Genomic DNA, 18,742 nt, shown 5'->3' with positions numbered 1-18,742 from the left:
GCTGTTTTCTCCAGGATTTAGTCACATGAGCCCTGGCAACTTCAGACACAAAGCCAGCTTGAGGTATTCCCAGGCTGAGGAGAGGCCTTGGGGCCTAGACAGGCGGCCATGAACCCACCCCCACCCCCAGTCACGTCACCAACAAGTCCTGGCAATGCCAGTATTCTTGTGCCTGAGGTGCAAAAAGGGAGAGAAAAACAAGCTCATAGACTATCTTCCCAAACCAGGAGAACTAGAGAGTGCTCCAGGAGCAACTGTGGGCTTGGAAGTGAGGCTACTGGGACTTGGGGTCGCATCGCCCTAATTTCCCGCTAGGAAAGCAGTTCCTGACCCGCTCACGGCTCTTTAATATTTTTTTATTTTTTTGCCAGTCATGGGGCTTGAACTTTGAGCCTGGGCACTGCCCCTGAGCTCCTTTTGCTCAAGGCTAGTGCTCTACCACTTGAGCCACAGCGCCACTTCCAGCTTTTCCTGAGTAGTTTATTGGAAATGAGTGTCACTGACTTTCCTGCCCAGGCTGGCTTTGAACCGTGATCCTCAGATCTCAGCCTCCTGAGTAGCTAGGATTACAGGCTTGAGCCACCAGCACCTGGTGGGTACTTCAATATTTGAGGTGTCTTTGCCTGTCCCCTCACACCCCACCCCCACGCCCCATTGGAACCCATGGGGAAGTAATGTGGCCCCCAGATCAGAGTGACCCAGGGACTCGGGAAAGCTCATGGGTGAGTGCAGAGAAGGGCACCGAGGGAACACGTGCCTCCTTCCTGTTCTCAGCACTGGGACACACCAGACACAGTGGACTGACTAGCTGTGGGGTCTGTGCTAGATCAGGAAATGGAGACCCAAGGGACGCATGGCCCTGCCTCAGGAAGTGTTCATTGTGGTTTAACTGAGGAGTGGGGGGGGGGGGGGGGGAGAAAAAGAAAAGCCAGGAGATGGCACCAGTGGCTCATACCTGTAATTCTAGCTACTCAGGAGGCAAGGACCTGAGGATTGTGGTTCAAAGCCAGGAAAGCCTATGAGGCTCTTATCCCTAGTTAACCACCAAAAAGCCATAAATGAAGCCATGACTTAAGTGGTATAGCTGTAGCCTTGAGCAAAGAAGCTCAGAAGCAATACCCAGGCCCTGAGTTCAAGCCCCATGACAAAAAAAATTATATACTAGCCTGGCGCCGGTGGCTCACGCCTGTAATCCTAGCTACTCAGGAGGCTGAGATCTGAGGATTGCGGTTCAAAGCCAGCCTGGGCAGGAAAGTCCGTGAAACTCTTATCTCCAATAAACCACTAGAAAACTGGAAGTGGCGCTGTAGCTCAAGTGGTAGAGCGCTCGCCTTGAGCTGAAGAGCTGAGGGACAACGCTCAGGCCCAGAGTTCAAGCCCCACAACCAAAAAAAAAAAAAATTATATACTATGTGTATTATGTAACATATATTATATATTGCTATATACATTATGTGCATTATATAATGTATATATTATATGATATATGTTATATACATAATGTATATATACAATGTATATACATTATACATAATGTATATAATGTATATAGCAATATATCACATAACATAATACAGTATCATGTATGTAATATACACACACATGTAATGTTGAGTGCTGGTGGCTTACATCTCTAATTCTATTCATAATATTCAGAAAATTGAGATTTGAAGATTATAGTTTGAAGCCACAGTGGGCAGAAAAATCCATAAGACTCTGATCTCCAATTAACTAGATAAAGGTTGGAAGTGGAGCTGTGGCTCAAGTGGTAGAGTGGCAGCCTTGACCAAAAAGGCTAAGGATAACAGCTCACGCCCTGGTACTAGCACCAAACAAAATTACAGTCAAGCTCAGGTGGTAGCTCAGGCCTGTAATCCTAGCTACTCAGGACTCTGAGATCTGAGGATTGTGGTTTCCTGCCAGACCATGCAAGAAAGTCCCTGAGACTCTTATTTCCAATAAACCAACAGAAAAGGGGAAGTGGCACTGTGGCTCTAGTGGTAGAGTGCTAGCCTTAAGTGAAAGAGCCCAAGGACAGTGCCCAGGCCCTGAGTTCAAGCCCCAGGACCAAACAAGTAAAATAAAATTAAAATTAAAAAATGTATATACACATGCATAGCCCTTGATCTGTCAGAGCCAACAGAGAGGGGGGGAAGGGGGTGTTATGGGGGTTGTCAGGCAGTGAAGAAGTTATGAGCTAGACAGTGACAAAAGGAGCACTGTACTCTGCCAGGAGGAAGATGAACCTAGTAGAATTGCTGGAAGACTGGAGAAGAAGCCAGGGTACAGAACTCTGGGGGAATCTATTATTATTATTATTATTATTCACTTTTTAAAATTTGAATACTGTATTTGCACAAGGGTGTTTCATTTTGACATTTCCACGCATGCTTACAACGTATCCTCATCCATCTCACCCCTCCCCATCGCTCTCCTTCCTCCTACGCCCCACTTTTTTTCTTTCTGGTACTGGTGTTTGAACTCAGGGCCTTAAGCTTGCTTGGTTGGCTGGCATTTATTACTTGAACCAGGCTTCCATCCCAACTCTTCTTTTTTTGTCAGTCATGGGGACCACTTGAGCCAAGGCACCACTTCCGGTTTTCCAGTGGTTTATTGGAGATAAGAGTCTCACAGAGTTTCCTGTCCCAGCTGGCTCTGAACTGTGATTCTCAGATCTCAGCCTCCTGAATAGCTAGGGGTACAGGTGTGAGCCACTGGTGCCCTGCAGAGTTGGCTATTTTTTAGTCTCATTTTATGCCTGGACTGTGATCCTCCTTTATGTTTTCCTTCATTTCTGGTGGCAGGTGCATGTCATTGCCATTAATTAAGAAGGAATCTTGCAAACTTTTTTCCCCAGGCTGGCCTTCAAACTTTGATCCTGGATCTGCACCTCTCAAATAGGATTACAGGCTTCAGTGACTGCACCAGATGGCCCACCAGCCTTTACATTTTGGGGCCTTTTGGTAATGGAGAGAAAGAAAGCCTCAATTCTGACCATTGGTGCTACTTCCTGACTTTTTCATCCATTCATTCTTTTTTTTTTTTTTTTGCCAGTCCTGGGGCTTGAACTCAGGGCCTGGGCTCTGTCCCTGAGCCTCTTTGTGCTCAAGGCTAGCACTCTACCACTTGATGCACAGTGCCACTTCCAGCTTTTTCTGTGTATGTGGTACTGAGGAATTGAACCCAGGGCTTCATGCATGCTAGGTAAGCACTCTACCACTAAGCCACATTCCCAACGCCATCCATCCATTCTTCGAAGGCTCATTGGTAAGCCTACTCGGTGCCAGGACTATTTAGTGGCTAAAGCCACCAGACATCCTTGAGTGCACAGATAACCAACTACTTCTCCACAGAGCATGTGGATGATTAGCACAATGGAGGGAAGGAGAGGCTGAAGTGAGGAGGGCGTCTACTGCTGGACAGGAGAGCAGAGTACAGAGGTAAATGAGCCGATTCAGGAAGGCCTCCCTGAGGTGACATTTGAGCCCCCAGCTTGAAGGAGCCCAAAGGGAGAGTGTCTGGAAGAAGAGAGAGTCTGGGCAAAGTCCTGGAGGCGGGGAGTTTTCTGGGCAAGAAGTAGGAAGTGAGGTCAGAGGAGAATGGGTGGCACGCTGCAAGTTCAGCCTCGCAAGGAGCTGACTTCCCTTTCCTTCATTTTTTTTTTTTAATTTCATAGAGAAAACGCATTTCCTTCTCACAGTTTGGAGGCTGTGAAGTCCAGTATCTAGATGCTGGCCTCTGCCAGGGGCCCTCTACCTGTATTATCCTATGGCGGAAGGAGAGAGGGAGAGAGAGAAAGAGCCAGAGAAAGAGAGAGAGAGAGACTGAGAAAGAGAGGATTTTGATTTTGACTGAGAGCAGCCTAGAGCCATTGCAGACAGATACATGAACTTTTCTATAGTTCAAAGCCACATCCTTCCTTGGGGTAGGGGAAAGAGGAGGCCTTGGGAGGTTGTGTTTGTAAACAATTCTGGAGAGAAGCAGACAGCCAGCCCTCAGGACCCGGTGAGTTCTTGCTAGAGTGGTTTCTTTCTCCTGAGTTGTGCTGGCTGCCGTGGGCCCATTGCAGGCCCAGGCTGCCCCCTGGTGTCCAAACTCTGCCACTGCATGGCCTTGCTGCCTGGTAAGGCGGGCCAGGGGCCTTTTCTACTGTGGGATGAATGAAGTTTGGGTCTTATTCCTTACCCACTGAGTCAGCCCTGAAGGGGCCCACCAGTCTGGGGCCCAATTGTCATCCCCAGCTTTGAGGCAACACTAACACTGCCTAGGCAGGGAGCTCAGGCACCAGCGATGGCTGTCGCCCTGTCCTGTGAGATCCTCCACGGTACAGACGGCCTCCAGGCTCAGGGCCACTAAGCCAAAGTCGGCTCAGCCTCACTCCTGGTTACCTGAAGTCTGGGCAGTCAGCCACTTCTCACCTTACAGTCGTGGTTAAACATTAGTGGGAAGTGATCGGGTCTGTGGAGGGGGCGGATTACGCTTTCAAACAGTCTCTTGTTACGGAGTCCAAGCTGCTAGTTCCTGCAGGAGCCCAGACAATGCCTGTGGAGGAGTTTGCAGCTGGTTGGATCTCTGGTGAGTCATTTTGCTTGTTCTGGCACATCTTTCCCAAGAGCGGATCACTTCCTGGGGAGGATGAGTGACAGGAGGAGGAAAGGCCAAAGTCACCATGCTCCTGCAGGGCCATGGAGCCAGGTGTCCTGAGTCTCCAGAGAGAGGCCAGCCAGAACCAGAAGGGAGGCTGCAATGTCCAATAGCTGCCTCTGGCAGGGACCTTCTCCCTGTGTCATCCTATGGCAGCAGGAGACAGGGTGAGAGAGAGAGAGAGACAGAGAGAGAGAGAGAGACAGAGAGAGACGGAGAGAGAGAGAGAGAAAAGGAGTTTGATTTTGACTGACAGCAGCATTGCAGACAGATACACAAACCTTTCTATAGTCCAACCGTCCATCTTTCCTTGGGGAGGGGAAAAAGAGGAGGCACAGGCAGGTGAAGCTATGTCTGTATTCTAAGTTCTTGCTGGCTGACCACCAAGATACCCCAAACCACAAACCCCCTGTCACAGGCCACCTTGCAGGACGGACTCAGAAGGAAGTTCACCTTTGACCTTTACCTGCTGACCCAAGTTCCCCTTTGGGCCTTTGCCCTACCTGGTTGTGGGTGGCGCTCCTGGCCGCAGGCCTACTATGGGTGTGTACCCAGCGGCAGCTTCTGGTGACAGCAGGCCGCCCAGAAGAAAAAGAGGGGCCTTCTGGGGATGAGGTCCCCCCAGTGATAAGACCAGGAGTAGAGCCAGTAGGACTCTGGAAAGGGCTTCCAGCACTGCCTGAAATCAAGGCCATAGTCTTCTGGCTGAAGGAAGGCGGGGGCACCGCTGGCAAGGAGAATGAATGATGGAGATGCTTTCCTTAATCAGCGCTGACGAGCAAGTGTTTTCTGCTCACGCATGCTTGGCAGAGGCCAGGGTCTTGTCCTTTGTCACAGCACCTTCCAGGCCTGGTGTCTGGGGGTGGGGGTGGGGGAGGACAGCTGGAGCCGAGCCTGAAGCGCGGGCCTCCTCCTATCTGAATCCCCTTGTCCTCTGGCACAGACTGGCATTCACTCACTGGCACCTTTGTCACCACAGGAGCTCTGGGCCTGGTCCTGGGACACCCCTTTGACACAGTGAAGGTGAGTCTAGGAGAGGCACCAGAGGAACCAAACGAAAATCAGGGGTCCAGAGTAAGATCAGGTCTGCCTTGCAGGGGAGGGGGGCTCGCTCCTGCCGCGCCTGCTGGATGGCATCCATGGTGGGGGAGAGCTGGCTGCCTTGGCCTGCCTACCTGCCCAACCTGCCTTGTCCTTCCTGCCTAGGTGCGGCTGCAGACCCAGAGCACGTACCAGGGCATCGTGGACTGCATGGTCAAGACTTACCGCCATGAGTCGGTGGGTGCCTGCTGTGGGCTGGGTGATACCAGCTTCTTTTCTTGCTAGCCGGGCTCTGCTCTTGGAAGAAACAAGACCCAAGGGTAGAGTCCTTTGGGGTACCAGGTGGTAGCTCAGCCCCCACACATGGAGTTGCAGGCCTTACCAGCCTCACTTGCCCCACCTCCTGGGGGCGGGGCTCTGGTCAGAGTGGGGTCCAGTCATGGAAGGACTGGGCTGGAAGAGCCCAGGGGAGCCTCATCGTGCCAGTCCACTGTGCCACTCGGCCCCTGTGCCACTCCGCAGGTCCTGGGCTTCTTCAAAGGAATGAGTTTCCCCATGTTCAGCATAGCTGTGGTCAACTCTGTCCTGTTCGGGGTGTACAGCAATGTCCTCGTGGCCCTCACAGCAACCTCCCATCAGGAGCGGCGGGGCCAGCCACTCAATTACACCCACGTCTTCATCGCCGGCTGCACGGCAGGCGTCCTGCAGGTGAGGGAGACGCCTGCGCATGCGCACACCAGGTGGCACCAGTGACTGGCCAACCGATCTGTCCACTCCTGGCCCTCTCTGGTGACCCGTGGCTGTGGCTGGGCAAGCCTAGCTGGGGGCTGGGGGACCCTGGCTTGCCAGGCTTTCAGGTCACGGACATCAAAGACAGAGAGAATTGGGCAGGGGGCAGTGCGGCCAGTGCCCACCATTGGCTGACTGGATTTGTCCACCTCTGGAAGGTTCTATCAGCCTGGAAGCTGTAGGAAGACTACTCTCTATGGTGAGCTTTGACTTCAAGGACCGACCATCCCAACAGAGCTCAGAGCCCAACCACTCTCGTGGTCTTATGGTGGTCCTGGCATTTGTCCAGCAAACACTGGCTCTGGGCCTTTGCCTACACTATCGGGGTAGCTTTGAGTCACCAGCTTCTCCTGAAACCCAGGCCACAGATTTGAATCATTAATCATTAAGTCACGCCCAGGCCACAGATTCATATCATTAATCATTAAGTCATATCCATCCTTTGCTTTTGGTCTTTGTTCTCTGCCCAGTGGTACTGAGCTTCTGAGGGAAGGGAGGAAGCCAAGAGGGACTTTCAGGCCCCAGAGGAGGACTGAGTTGAATGAGGTCTCTGATCATAAAGGGACAGAGGCCAGGTGCCTGTGGCTCACTCCTGTAATCCTAGCTACTTAAGAAGCTGAGATCTGAGGATCACGATTCAAAGCCAGCCCAGGCAGGAAACTCTGTGAGACTCTTTATCTCCAATAAACTACTCAAAAAAAAAAAAAAAATCTGGAAGTGGCACTATAGCTCAAGTAGTAGAGCAGTAGCCTTGAGCAAAAGAAGCTTAGAGACAGTGCCCAGGTTCAGAGTTCAAGCCCCAGGACCGGCAAAAATACATAAATAAAATTAAAGAGATAGAGGGCTCAGGGCCTTGCTCCATTCTCCACTCCAGCTAAGTGCCTGAGCCACCTGCCCTGGCGACCTTGACACTTCAGGGGGCAGAGAGCAAGACCCAAGGACCCAAGTCTGTCAAGAACACCATGCTCCAAAGCCCTTGGAGCCTCAGTTGGAGCCCCTGTCTCGCAAAGGAGACCTCTAGTCCCCAATCCTGCCTGCTGAGACCCTTCTAAAGCCTGAGAACCTGCCACCAGCCCCATCAAGGGCTGAGAAACGGAGCTCATCTGCCTCTCAGGAGACAGACAGACAGACAGACACCCCATAAGCCATGAGGGACATTCCAACATGAGCTTGGGGCCCAACACCTAAGTTCCAGTAGCTTCTCTTGCTCAACCCAAACCTCGCCCCCTCTTTATTCCCCAGCACCCATTCACCCCCTAGGACCCAATATATTATAGTATAATACTATACTGAATCTAGCTGGGTGTTGGTGGCTCACGCCTGTAATCCTAGCTGCTCAGGAGGCTGAGATCTGAGGATAAGAGTTCAAAGCCAGTCCAGGCAGGAAACTCCGTTGGACTCTTATCTCCAATAAACCACCAGAAAACTGGAAGTGGCGCTGTGGCTCAAGTGGTAGAGCACTTGCCTTGAGCTGAAGAGCTGAGGAACAGCACCCAGGCCCAGAGTTCAAGTCCCATGACCGACAAAATAAAAAATAAAAAAAAATACTATACTGAATCTATTGTCCTCACCGCCCAATACAAAGGTTAAGAGTTCTAGGACCTTCCATCTTACTTACTTGTCTCTTCATTGGAACCACAGTGGCTAGGGGCTTGAAAGGCAGGAAAGAGCAGCCCTGTCCAGCACCATCACACAGCAGGACAGGGAGGGAGACTGGCCTGGTAGTAAGAACAGGGCCGGTGACATGACCTCCACCTGGAGAGACTCAGGTCTTTGCTTGATGGTTACAAACTCGCTCAGTTCCAGTGCTTGAAAATTAAAACCTCCTCTCTCACTGTTGGGAAAATAAATCAGGCGTATCTTTGGGGACCCAGAGGCTGCTGCGGTATGAGGAAGGTGCTGAGTGCTGACAGGGCTTTGTACCAAAGGTTGTGCTCTTTCTCCTCTGTGTGTGTGTGTGTGTGTGTGTGTGTGTGTGTGTGTGTGTGTGTGTGTGTGTGTGTGTGTGTGTGTGTGTGTGACTTGACTCAGGGCCTGGCACTGTTCCTAAGCTTCTTTTGCTCAAGGCTAGCACTCTCCCACTTGAGCCGGCTTTTTCTGTGTATGTGGTACTGAGGAATGGAACCCAGGGCTTCATGCCTGCTAGGCAAGCACTCTACCACGAAGCCACACTCCCAGCCCCATCCCTGAGTTTCTTTTGCTCAAGGCTAGCCTGCTACAGCTCACTCCACTTCCAGCTTTTTTTGTGTGACTCGTTAAGAGAGAAGAGTGTCATGGATGTTTCTGCCCAAGCCTGGCTTTGAACCGCGATCCTCAGATCTCAGCTTCCTGAGTAGCTAGGATATATAGGGTGAGCCACCAGTGCCCGGCTTCTCTTGTTACCATCAGCAGCCACCAGTCTACCCAACACCCGGGGCCTTGTGTGTCTTTCCTCGCAGTCCTACTGCCTGGCTCCTTTTGATCTCATCAAAGTCCGTCTACAAAACCAGACAGAGCCCAGGACGCAGCCAGGCGGCCCCCAGCCACGGTACCGGGGGCCTGTGCACTGTGCAGCCACCATCTTCCGGGAGGATGGGCCCCGCGGGCTGTTCCGAGGATCCTTGGCCCTAGTGCTAAGGGACACCCCCACCCTGGGCCTCTACTTCCTCACCTACGAGGGGCTGTGTCGCCAGTACACACCAGATGGCCAGAACCCCAGTAAGTGATGTGGGAAGGGTGTGGGGAGGTGGACGCAGGGCTGGGGTAAGGGTACGGCAGGGTTAGGGAAAGAGGTGGGGCTGGGGAATATTCTGGTCCCATTTGACCCAGCTCTACCCCAGGCTCAGCCACAGTGCTGGTGGCTGGGGGCTTCGCCGGCATCGCCTCTTGGATTGCAGCCACGCCCTTTGACGTGATCAAGTCCCGGATGCAGATGGATGGGCTGAGGCAGCGAAAGTACAAAGGAATCCTGGACTGCGTGAGCAGCAGCTTCCGGCAGGAGGGGATAGGAGTCTTCTTCCGGGGCCTGACCATCAACAGTGCCCGGGCCTTTCCGGTCAACGCCGTCACCTTCCTCAGCTATGAGTATCTGCTGCATGCATGGGAGTGAGCCCGGCGGGGACCCCGCAGCTGGACCCCTGCTGACTAAGTAACTGGAGGCCGAGCTCCATCAACCTGTTTGCAGGTCAAAGACGTGGCTCGGCCCTTCCTAGGCCAGGCACCTCCCAAGGTCAGGCCAGGCGCCTCCCAAGGTCCAGCCAGGCAGGGAGTCATCTGCAGAAGAGCCAGCGCTCCAGGCCCAGCCCACACTCCAAGGTAGCACTGAGCCTCCAGCGAGACTCCCACCTCAAGCACTTCGGCTTCCCAGAAGCAAGAGCCCAAGCACCGCCCCTCTGATGGAGCTGCTGGACTCCACTGGCCACAGCCTCTGCGCCCTTCCCACTTCCGGTGACTGCATTTGGATCATCGCACCTGGCCTTTCAAACCTCTCCAGGGGAGTCCCCTTGTCTTCCTCCTGTCCAGAATCCAGAGTCTTCCAGGCTCTTCCATTACCTTCAGGAGCCTCCCCTACCCCCAAGGTCTTTCCCCGTAGGTTTTTTTTTTCCTCCCCTTCGTGGCTTTGTGACCCTGAAACGAACAAGCTGTACCACAAGGCCCAGGCCGGGTGTCCTTGGCCCCTGGTTAATCAAAGCAAGGTCTCTACCATCCCTCTAGCTGCTCACATGATTCCTTGAGACTCAGGCAGAGCATTATCTCCAGACCACTGGGGCTGACTTTGGGGATCCTAGGCTCTCCGGTCAACCTGCATACGTTGATGCTAGCCCTTGCCTCGGCTGCTTTGTGTGTGAGTGCATGTGTGTGGCCCCCCCCCCCCCACTAGTACTAGGCCTTGAACTCAGAGCTAAGGCACTCTTCCTTAGTTTTTTTTTTTTCCTCAAGGCTGGTGTTATACCATTTGAGCCACATCTCCACTTCCAGCTTTTTGCTGGTTAATTGGAGATAAGAATCTCTCAGACTTTTCTGCCTGGGCTGGGTTGCAACGGCAATCCTCAGACCTCAGCCTTCTGATAGCTAGGATGACAAGCAGGAATGCTGTGTGTGGCTTCTGCTGCTTCTGAGTTGCTGTGTCGACTCACTCTTGTTTCTTGCCTTTCCCTTTCGTTTGGGAGCACTTTGTGCTCAAGGTTGTATATCTGATTGTCTCAGCGCAAGCCCAATGCTGGACGGGACATACATCTACAATAAACACTTATTGAGATCCTGAGTACATTGCTGGTCCTTCTCCTTGCCCCCTCCCCACCCCCTCCAGCCACTACAGCTGTCTGCTGAGCACCTAACCTCTGTTTGCCGCCTGAGCCATCTCCAGGTCCTCTCTGGTGGAGATAGAAGTTGAGAGTGCCTGCCTATAGCACTTTTCTTCTCCCCCCACCCCCCCATCTCAGGTCCTAAGTGAGACTTGAGCCAGGCACGGTGGCTCACACCTGTAATCCTAGCTACTCAGGAGGCTGAGATGTAAGGGTCATGGTTCCAGGCCAGCCTGGGCAGGAAATCTGTGAGACTCTTATCTCCAATAAACCACCAGAAAATCGGAAGTGGTGCTGTGGCTTAAGTGGTAGTGCACTCGCCTTGAGCTGAAGAGCTGAGGGACAGCGCCCAGGCCGAGAGTTCAAGCCCCATGTCCTGACATTACCCTGAGCTCACCTCAGGGTGACCTAGACTCCCTCTCACTTACCAGGGGCTCCTCCTAGACCCGACCCCAGAGCAGTCTATCAGTTTACAGGAAGGTGACCTCGGCTCAGACGCATTATGTAACTTGTCCTAGATCACATAGGTGCGAAGTCATACAACTTGCCTGGCTGCCTGACTGATGTTCCAGCTCCAGAGCCCGAGCCCTGCGCCCCCTAGTGCTGCAGCCCTGCACAGGGCTGACAGTCACAGGTGCCCCACCCCAGCCTCTGGCTCAGGCCAGATGTTCAGAGCGCCTCTCTCTCCTTTCCTCTTACATGAGAGCCCCTAACTTGTGTTCATCCTCCTTCTCAAGGTTTCATGGAATCTTACCTCTCCTTTCCAATTCTAATACCACAACCAGGGTCCTATCCTGAATCTGGAAATATAATTTCATTTTAATAGGAATATAATTTAATATAAATGAATACTTATAAATAATAGAAATATAAGTTAATTTGTTTGAGCACACTACCACTTTGAGCCACAGCCCCACTTCTTGTTTTCTGGTGGTTAACTGGAGATAAGAATCTCATGGACTTTCCTGCCCAGGTTGGCTTTGAACCATGATCCTCCTGTCACTAGGACGACAGGTATGAACCACCAGCACCTGGCAATTTTTTTTTTGCAGTGCTGAGGATTGAACCCAATGCCTGGCACATGTTAGGCAGCCACTCTACCACTGGGCTACCTCCTTGAATCTCAAGCCTGATCAGGTCACCCTAGTGAATGACTTTCCATTACTCTGAGGGATCAAGGCAAGCTCCTTCCCTTACCCTGCATTTTACCTGCTCTTAGTTCCTTCAAGATATCTGAGCTGGATCAGAGCCAGGCCCTGAGTTCAAGCACCAAGATGGACAAAAACAAACACAAACAAAGTATCTGATACTCTCCTACCGCAGGACGTTTGCATATGCTCTTCTTGTTGCTTTTATGCCTCCCATTTACCTTTCAAGTCTCAGTTCTATATTGCTTCCTTAGTGAGAACTTCCTCAGTACCTGTCTAGGTCAGGTTCCTGAGGTTCAGAATCACCAAGATGGTGTACTAAAATACAGATTGCGGAGTCCCATCCATAAGTTTCTGATTCAGCAGGTGTGCATTTCACTAAGTTCCCAGGAGGCGCTGATGCTACAGGTGCAGGCACTGCACAGCCGCCGGCATATGCTTTCCCGTTATCTCCTCCTCTCTGTGACTCCGATCATATCTGTCTGTCCTTTAAATAAGAAACTCCAGGGCTGGGAAGGTGGCTCAGTGGTAGAGCGCTTGCCTTGCAAGCATGAGGCCCTGGGTTTGATTCCTCAGCACCACATAAACAGAAAAAGCCGGAAGTGGCGCTGTGGCTCCAGTGGTAGAGCGCTAGCCTTGAACTGAAGAGCTGAGGGACAGCGCCCAGGCCCAGAGTTCAGACCCCATGACCGGACCCAAAAAAAAAAAAAAAGAAACTCCATGATGCAGGAACTCTTTTTTTCCCCTTATGTCAAAATTCTAGCTGGCATATCAGGGTGCTTAAGAAATCGTTGGTGGCTAGGCATGGTGGCACATACCTGTAATCCCAGCAGTAGGGGTTTGTGGCAGGAAGATGGGGTTTCAAACCATCCTGGGCTACAAAGAATAAAAGGTCATTCTTACCCTAAAGATGACCTACTTCTTTTTGTTTGGCGGGGGGGGGGGGGGGGGGGGGGGTGGTCCGGTCGTGGGGCCTGAACTCGGCCTGGGCGCTGTCCCTCAGCTCTTCAGCTCAAGGCTAGCGCTCTACCACTCGAGCCACAGCGCCACTTCCGGCTTTTTTCTTTTTGCTTATGTGGTGCTGAGGAATCGAACCCAGGGCTTCAGGCATGCAAGGCAAGCGCTCTACCACTGAGCCACCTTCTCAGCCCCCAAGATGACCTACTTCTAGCATTGCAAATGTATTCCTTTCCTAATGAACTTCCCTATCCCTTTTACTATGTTCAAGTTTTGTCTGAATTCTTCTCCTGCTGGACACAAGGACTGAGGTCAATTAGTCTATATATATAATTTTATTTTTTGCTGGCTCAGGGCCTGGGCTTCTTTTGCTTGAGGACAGTGCTCTACCACTTGAGCCACAGCTTTACTTCTGGCTTTTTTAAAAAAATAGTTTAGTGGAGATAAAGAGTCTCAGAGACTCCTGCCCGGGCTGGTTCTGAACTGTGATCCTCAGAACTCAGCCTCCTGAGTAGCTAGGACTATGGGCATGAGCCACTGGCCCCTCCCAGCATCACTTCTGACAAAGGTGACCCCCGGGGGCCTCCACCCTTCAGTGTCCAGGCCATTGATCCTCCTCTGGAGGAGGATCTCTACTGGTCATTACCAAAGGCACACAAATCAATTTTTGAAATCTGAATGGAAAGATTTCCTCTACTGTCATGAAAATCACATCCTGGTCTCTTTGCTGTTTAAAACTTTATTTCCAGGGCTGGGAATGTGGCTTAGTGGTAGAGTGCTTGCCTAGCATGCATGAGGCTCTGAGTTCTGATTACTCAGTACCACAAAAATAAAATAAAACAGTACAAAACTTTATTTCCAGAAGCAGAACTGCTTTTGACATGAAGTTTAAGGGATAGAAACAATGTCTAGAAAACCAAAGTTCCACCTTCCCAAATGAACTCCCTGTTTTATTTAATTCCGGGACCGGAACTTGAACTCAGGGTCTGATGCTTCACTCACAGACTGATGTTCTACCACTTGAGCCATGCTTTCAGCCCTCTCTCCTAAAGTTCTAGCCTGAGGCTCCATCTTCAGAGCTTCTTCTCAAGCTTGGAAAGCTTTGACTCCAAGCTTAGACTTGGTGTGCCAACTTCCCTCCCTTCTACACCTTTCCTAGGTGGTATTTCCACAGGAAAGAGCTGGTCCCTGTCTGGAGAGGCGTTTCCATGGGAAACAGGGGCGGGGGCCCTGCCAGGGCCCTCACAGGCAACACAGCCGCTCTACCTCGGCCTCACACTCATAGAACTTCTCAAAGAGCTCTGGGGAGGTGCTATTGACCTCCAGCCACCTCCTCAAGGTGCCCAGGGCCTGTAGAGCGTCGGCTTTGGTAGGCAGGGGCTCCAAGCCATCTTCTCTATACCCTTCCTTAGCATCAGCGCCCGTCTCCTCCTTGCATACTCCGGGGCCTGGCTCCTCGTCCTCCAAGTCCACGAAGTGGGAAAACTCCTCCTGGCTCAGTCCACCAGCAATGGGCGGCATCTCAGAAGCTTTGTCCAGGGCCAGGGGCGTTTTGCCTGGAGCTAACCCTTCCTGAATGAAGCTGCTCCAAATGAGCTGAGAAGGCACCTTGGTCCAGGCTGCCGCGGCCATGTGCAACGCATCCAACCCCGTGATGCCTTCCCCAGCTTCCGGCAGCGAGGTACCTTCCCTCCTGCTCTGCACAGCGGCCAATTTGCCCAGCAAACGGTGCCGGTAATGAGCTTTAAAGGCCCAGACCACAGAGCCAGGCAAGGAAGGTGTCGTGCTGGAGGCAGACAGAGGTAAGAGTCTCACGTGGTGGAGCCCGGGCAGGCCTGCCAACTCCTCTACCACTTGGGCAGCCAACAACAAGGCTACCTGTCGACCCTGCTGCCCCATGTCCTGGTCAAACTGTGCCAACCACTCTGCCCAGGGGATGCTTGGGTCCGGGTGGTAGGAAGCAAGCAGTGCCTCACTGCTCACCCCAAAGAAGCACATTGGCGCAGCCTGGAGCCCACCGACCAACACTCGCCGCTTCTCTGTGCCCCTGCTGTTGGCACACAGGAGTACTTTCATCCGATCACACGCAAATGCTCTGCCAGGCACTGCCCGATAAAGCAAGGGCACTTCAGCACAGCCAAAAACATCCTCTGGAGAGAAGTCTTTAAGGGAGAGAGGTGGCTGGGCCTGGGGCGTGAGGCCTAATGGAGGTGGTTCAGGGGGGAATGGAGGAGTAAAGACATGGCGAGCCCCGAAACCTACATTGTTTCGGCGTTTCCAGCGGACCAGCCAGCCAATGCTGGGCACAAAATCCTGGCCCATAATATCAGCCAACTCCTTGGCTTTGTGGAGTAACATCGGGCCCGTCACATCCCAGGCCTTGGCGCGGGCAATGTGGTACCAGCAGAGCAGAGCTTCATCGATCCCGCTATACTTGGACTCCCGCTTGCGCTTGCGCTCTCGGTTGGCAGTGCCGCTACACCAGTCTGCCAACAGCTTCTCCTTATTCTTGCAGATGCGGGAGATTTGGGGCTGGGAGACTTGGAAGCGCCGGGCTACCTCCGACTGGGACATTTTGGATTCATCCAGTAGTTCCAACACCTGAATCTTTTCCGCTAGGGACAAGGCATGGAGTTTCTTCTTGCTACTCAGCTCCATGGCTCCTGCAGGGCACCTGTGGGGACAGGAGAGGAGAGGATCTCGCGGGCGCTGAAGCCAGGAGGGATGGGAGAAAGTGGAGCCCGTGAGGACAGGGCAGTGGTTGGACTGTGGGCAGCCGCCAGATACCGGACCAGCTGAAAGAGCAAGGGATATGGCTAGGGCTGGAAAGGAGCCTCAGGAGTGCTAGCGCAGAGCGAGGGGTGTCTGGTCTGAGGAGGAGGGGAGTGCGGGCTGGGGTTCAGCAGGATGAATGAGTGCAGGGGACAGCTGAAGGAACAAAGGAATATGGCTAGAGAGGGTCTGGGCCTGGGTCGGGGGGGGGGGGGGCGGTGCAGGTACAGGGGACAATCAGGACAAGATGGGGATGATGGTCTGGACTGTATTTCGATGAAAATGTTGGGGTGGACCAAATGAACAGTTGAGGTGAACAGGTGTACAGCCGACAAAGCCGTGAGGATGGAGTCTGTTGGTGCTGGGGGCCGGGGTGGCTCAGGCTGGGCCAGGGTGCAGCCTGGGGGAAGTGGGAGGGCAGGGCGAGAGTGCAGGTGCACAGGCGACAAAGGGCGACCGGGGTGGAGGCTGCGGGCAGCGAGAGGGGTGGAGTGTCCCCAGTGGGAAGGGTGGGGGCTTGGAAGGGGTACCCGGACCCAGGGCCTAGCGCCCCGGACCCAGGCAGGCCAGGACACGGGCGGTGCGCCCTGGCCCGCCTCGCCCCACCGGGACCCGAAGCCCGTGGACGGGGCCCAGGCGCCGACCCGCCCGCCCAGCCTCCCGCTCCGCACCCACCTCAGGCGCTCGTCCCGTGGCTCCCGCCCCTGCCCCCAGCCCGGCTCCTGAATCCCTGTTCGGGAGGCGATGGCAGAGCAGGGAGGGACGGGCGCCACGACCCCCAGGGCGGAGCGGATCAAGGAACCGCGCGGGCAGCGGGCGGTAGGCTGCGGGCAGCGGGCCGCGAGAGCGCGCACAGCAAGGCCCGGTGCGGGCCGCCCGCGCCAGAATCGCTCCGGGCTGGGGAGGACTGCGGTGCGGGCCCTCGACCGGCTGTAGCCCCGCCCCAGATAAATCAGATTGGCTCTCAGAGGCGTCTCGTCCCGCCCCCTGCTACATCTCATTGGATCCCGTGAAAGTGGCGGTTCCTCAGGCGTGCTGGAGGCGGAGCCTCTGGCGTGGGGGGAAAAGAGGCGGAGTCAGGATCAGCGGGAGCCCCTAGGCGCGGCTGGACTCGGGGACCCGGACCTGGCCCTGGCTAGCCTAGACGTGGCATGCGGGCAGCGGAGGTGGCTCAGGGCCGCAAGGCCTTCCTGACTGTCATCTTTCGTCTACCAAACAGGGCTAAAGGCCGTCACGGAATTGTTCTGAAAAGATAAAATGGATGCAAGCTTCAAGCCATACAAAAGCTAGTTACCATGGACAGCGCTGGTGGCCTTGAGTCTGTCAACCAGGCTACTTTTGACAAGGCGCCAAATCTTTGACAAGATTCAAGCTGCAAAACCTGGTGCCGATGGCTCACGTATGTAATTCTAGCCACCCCTGAGGCTGAGATTTGAGATCTGAGTTGCAAGCCAGCCCAGGCTTGAAAGTCTGTGCAACTCTTAATGCCAATTAACCACCAAGGCCAAGAGCTGTGGCTCAAGTGTGCTACAATGCCAGCCTTGAACAAGAACAAACAGAAAACACAAAAACAAAAACACAAAAACTTAGGCCCCAAGTTCAGGCCCCAGCACCCCCACACACATATATGAATCGTACAAAAAGATCACTTCTATACTCAAGAATATAATTTCCTTTCTTGCGAATATTTGGTCCTGCACTAAATGTAGGCTCCACATTCTCCCAGCTGGGTGCTCACCTGTACTGCTCACGTTTTTCATTCTATGAAGCTTCCTAAATTTCCTCTTATGCCTTGTCATTTTCTTTGCTACTTTTTTTTTTTTAAATTGGGCTTGAACCTAGGGCTTGGGTGCTGTCTCTGAGCTCTTTTGTTCAAGGCTAGAGCTCTACCCATGAGTCACAGCTCCACTTGCAGTTTTTTTTTTTTTTTTTTTGGTCGGTCGTGGGGCCTGAACTCCTGGGCGCTGTCCCTCAGCTCTTCAGCTCAAGGTTAGCGCTCTACCACTTGAGACACAGTGCCACTTCTGGCTTTTTCTGCTTATGTGGTGCTGAGGAATCAAACCCAGGGCCTCATGCATGCAAGGCAAGCATTCTAACCACTGAGCCACCTTCCCAGCCCCTCCATTTGCAGTTTTTGAGTGGCTAATTGGCGATAAGTCTCATGAAAACTTTTCTGACCAGGCTGGCTTCAAGGCATGATATTCCAGGTCTCAGCCTCCTGAATAGCTATGATGATAGGCATTGAGTCACCGGTAGCCTCTTGACTGGAAGCTTTTTCTAAGTTTTATGTTTTTTTTTTTTCTCTGTCATGGGGCTTGAACGCTGGGCCTGAGTACTGGCCTTCAGCTCTTCAGCTCAAGGTGAGTGCTCTACCACTTGAGCCACAGTGCTGCTTCCAGTTTTCTGGTGGGTTTTTATTGAAGTTTCATGGTCTCTCCTGCCTGGGCTGGCTTTGAACCGCGATCCTCAGATCTCAGCTTCCTGAGTAGCTAGGATTACAGGCGTGAGCCACCAGCGCCCGGCTATTTTTTTTTTTTTTTTTTTAATAGAAGTTTCAAAATGCATTCGGAAAGGCTTTAGAGCTGCACGCTGAAGTCTTGGCTGCACGTCTTGCTCTGGCTCAGGAGCACACAGGCAATTAGCCATGCATCAGATGAGCAAGGCTGAGGCCCTTCCCGGAGGATGACCTCATTATCTCTGCAAAAGCTTTCTCTGTCTCAAGGTGACATCATTGGTTTGCTGAGATTATCTTTTATTTAGTAATCAAATTTCTGGACCTATTTTGTCTCTGGACTGCAATGTCAATTGTAAAACCTGTCACAACTCCCATCTACATGTCCCAGTTTAGCAGAATTTTCCCCAAACAGAAATAAACAGCATATGGGCTGGGAATGTGGCTTAGTGGTAGAGGTTTGCCTACCATGTAGGAAGCCCTGGGTTCCATTCCTTAGTACCACATACACAAGAGCTGGAAGTGGTACTATGGCTCAAGTGGTAGAGTGCTAGCCTTGAGCAAAAGCTCAGGGACAGTACCCAGGCCTGAGTTCAAGCCCCAGGACTGGCAAAAAGAAAAGAAAACAAAAGAGAAGAAAAGAAAACAGGGTGATA

At 52.8% G+C, this 18,742-nt stretch overlaps 2 protein-coding genes across 5 annotated transcripts; one reads left to right on the top strand and one right to left on the bottom strand.

Annotated features, from left to right (window-relative positions):
- The first annotated feature begins 3,657 nt into the window (after positions 1-3,657).
- Positions 3,658-10,346, top strand: Slc25a45 (solute carrier family 25 member 45). 4 transcript variants are annotated; one of them, XM_042676625.1, is made up of 7 exons: positions 3,658-4,005; positions 4,426-4,575; positions 5,624-5,667; positions 5,851-5,922; positions 6,208-6,393; positions 8,913-9,171; positions 9,294-10,145. In XM_042676625.1, the coding sequence occupies exons 2-7, from the start codon at positions 4,539-4,541 to the stop codon at positions 9,560-9,562; spliced, it is 867 nt and encodes a 288-aa protein (XP_042532559.1). In that variant the 5' UTR covers positions 3,658-4,005; positions 4,426-4,538; the 3' UTR covers positions 9,563-10,145. The 4 variants fall into 4 exon arrangements, with proteins under 4 accessions (XP_042532559.1, XP_042532560.1, XP_042532561.1 ...); XM_042676626.1 differs by lacking the exon at positions 3,658-4,005 and having other exon boundaries at positions 4,018-4,575; positions 9,294-9,405; positions 10,053-10,346; XM_042676627.1 differs by lacking the exon at positions 3,658-4,005 and having other exon boundaries at positions 4,019-4,575; positions 9,351-10,145.
- A 3,468-nt stretch (positions 10,347-13,814) lies between these two features.
- Tigd3 (tigger transposable element derived 3) lies at positions 13,815-15,521 on the bottom strand. The gene has a single exon (XM_042676391.1). It carries the CDS (start codon positions 15,518-15,520, stop codon positions 14,105-14,107), a length of 1,416 nt encoding a protein of 471 aa, XP_042532325.1. The 5' UTR covers position 15,521; the 3' UTR covers positions 13,815-14,104.
- Between the last annotated feature and the right edge of the window lie 3,221 nt (positions 15,522-18,742).

This window comes from Dipodomys spectabilis, unplaced genomic scaffold (genome assembly GCF_019054845.1).
Source record: "Dipodomys spectabilis isolate Male_0828 unplaced genomic scaffold, ASM1905484v1 ptg000030l, whole genome shotgun sequence".
In the NCBI taxonomy this organism is placed as follows: domain Eukaryota; kingdom Metazoa; phylum Chordata; class Mammalia; order Rodentia; family Heteromyidae; genus Dipodomys; species Dipodomys spectabilis.
The sequence above is the reverse complement of the archived record's forward strand: the minus strand, read 5'-3'. Positions and strand labels throughout refer to the sequence as shown.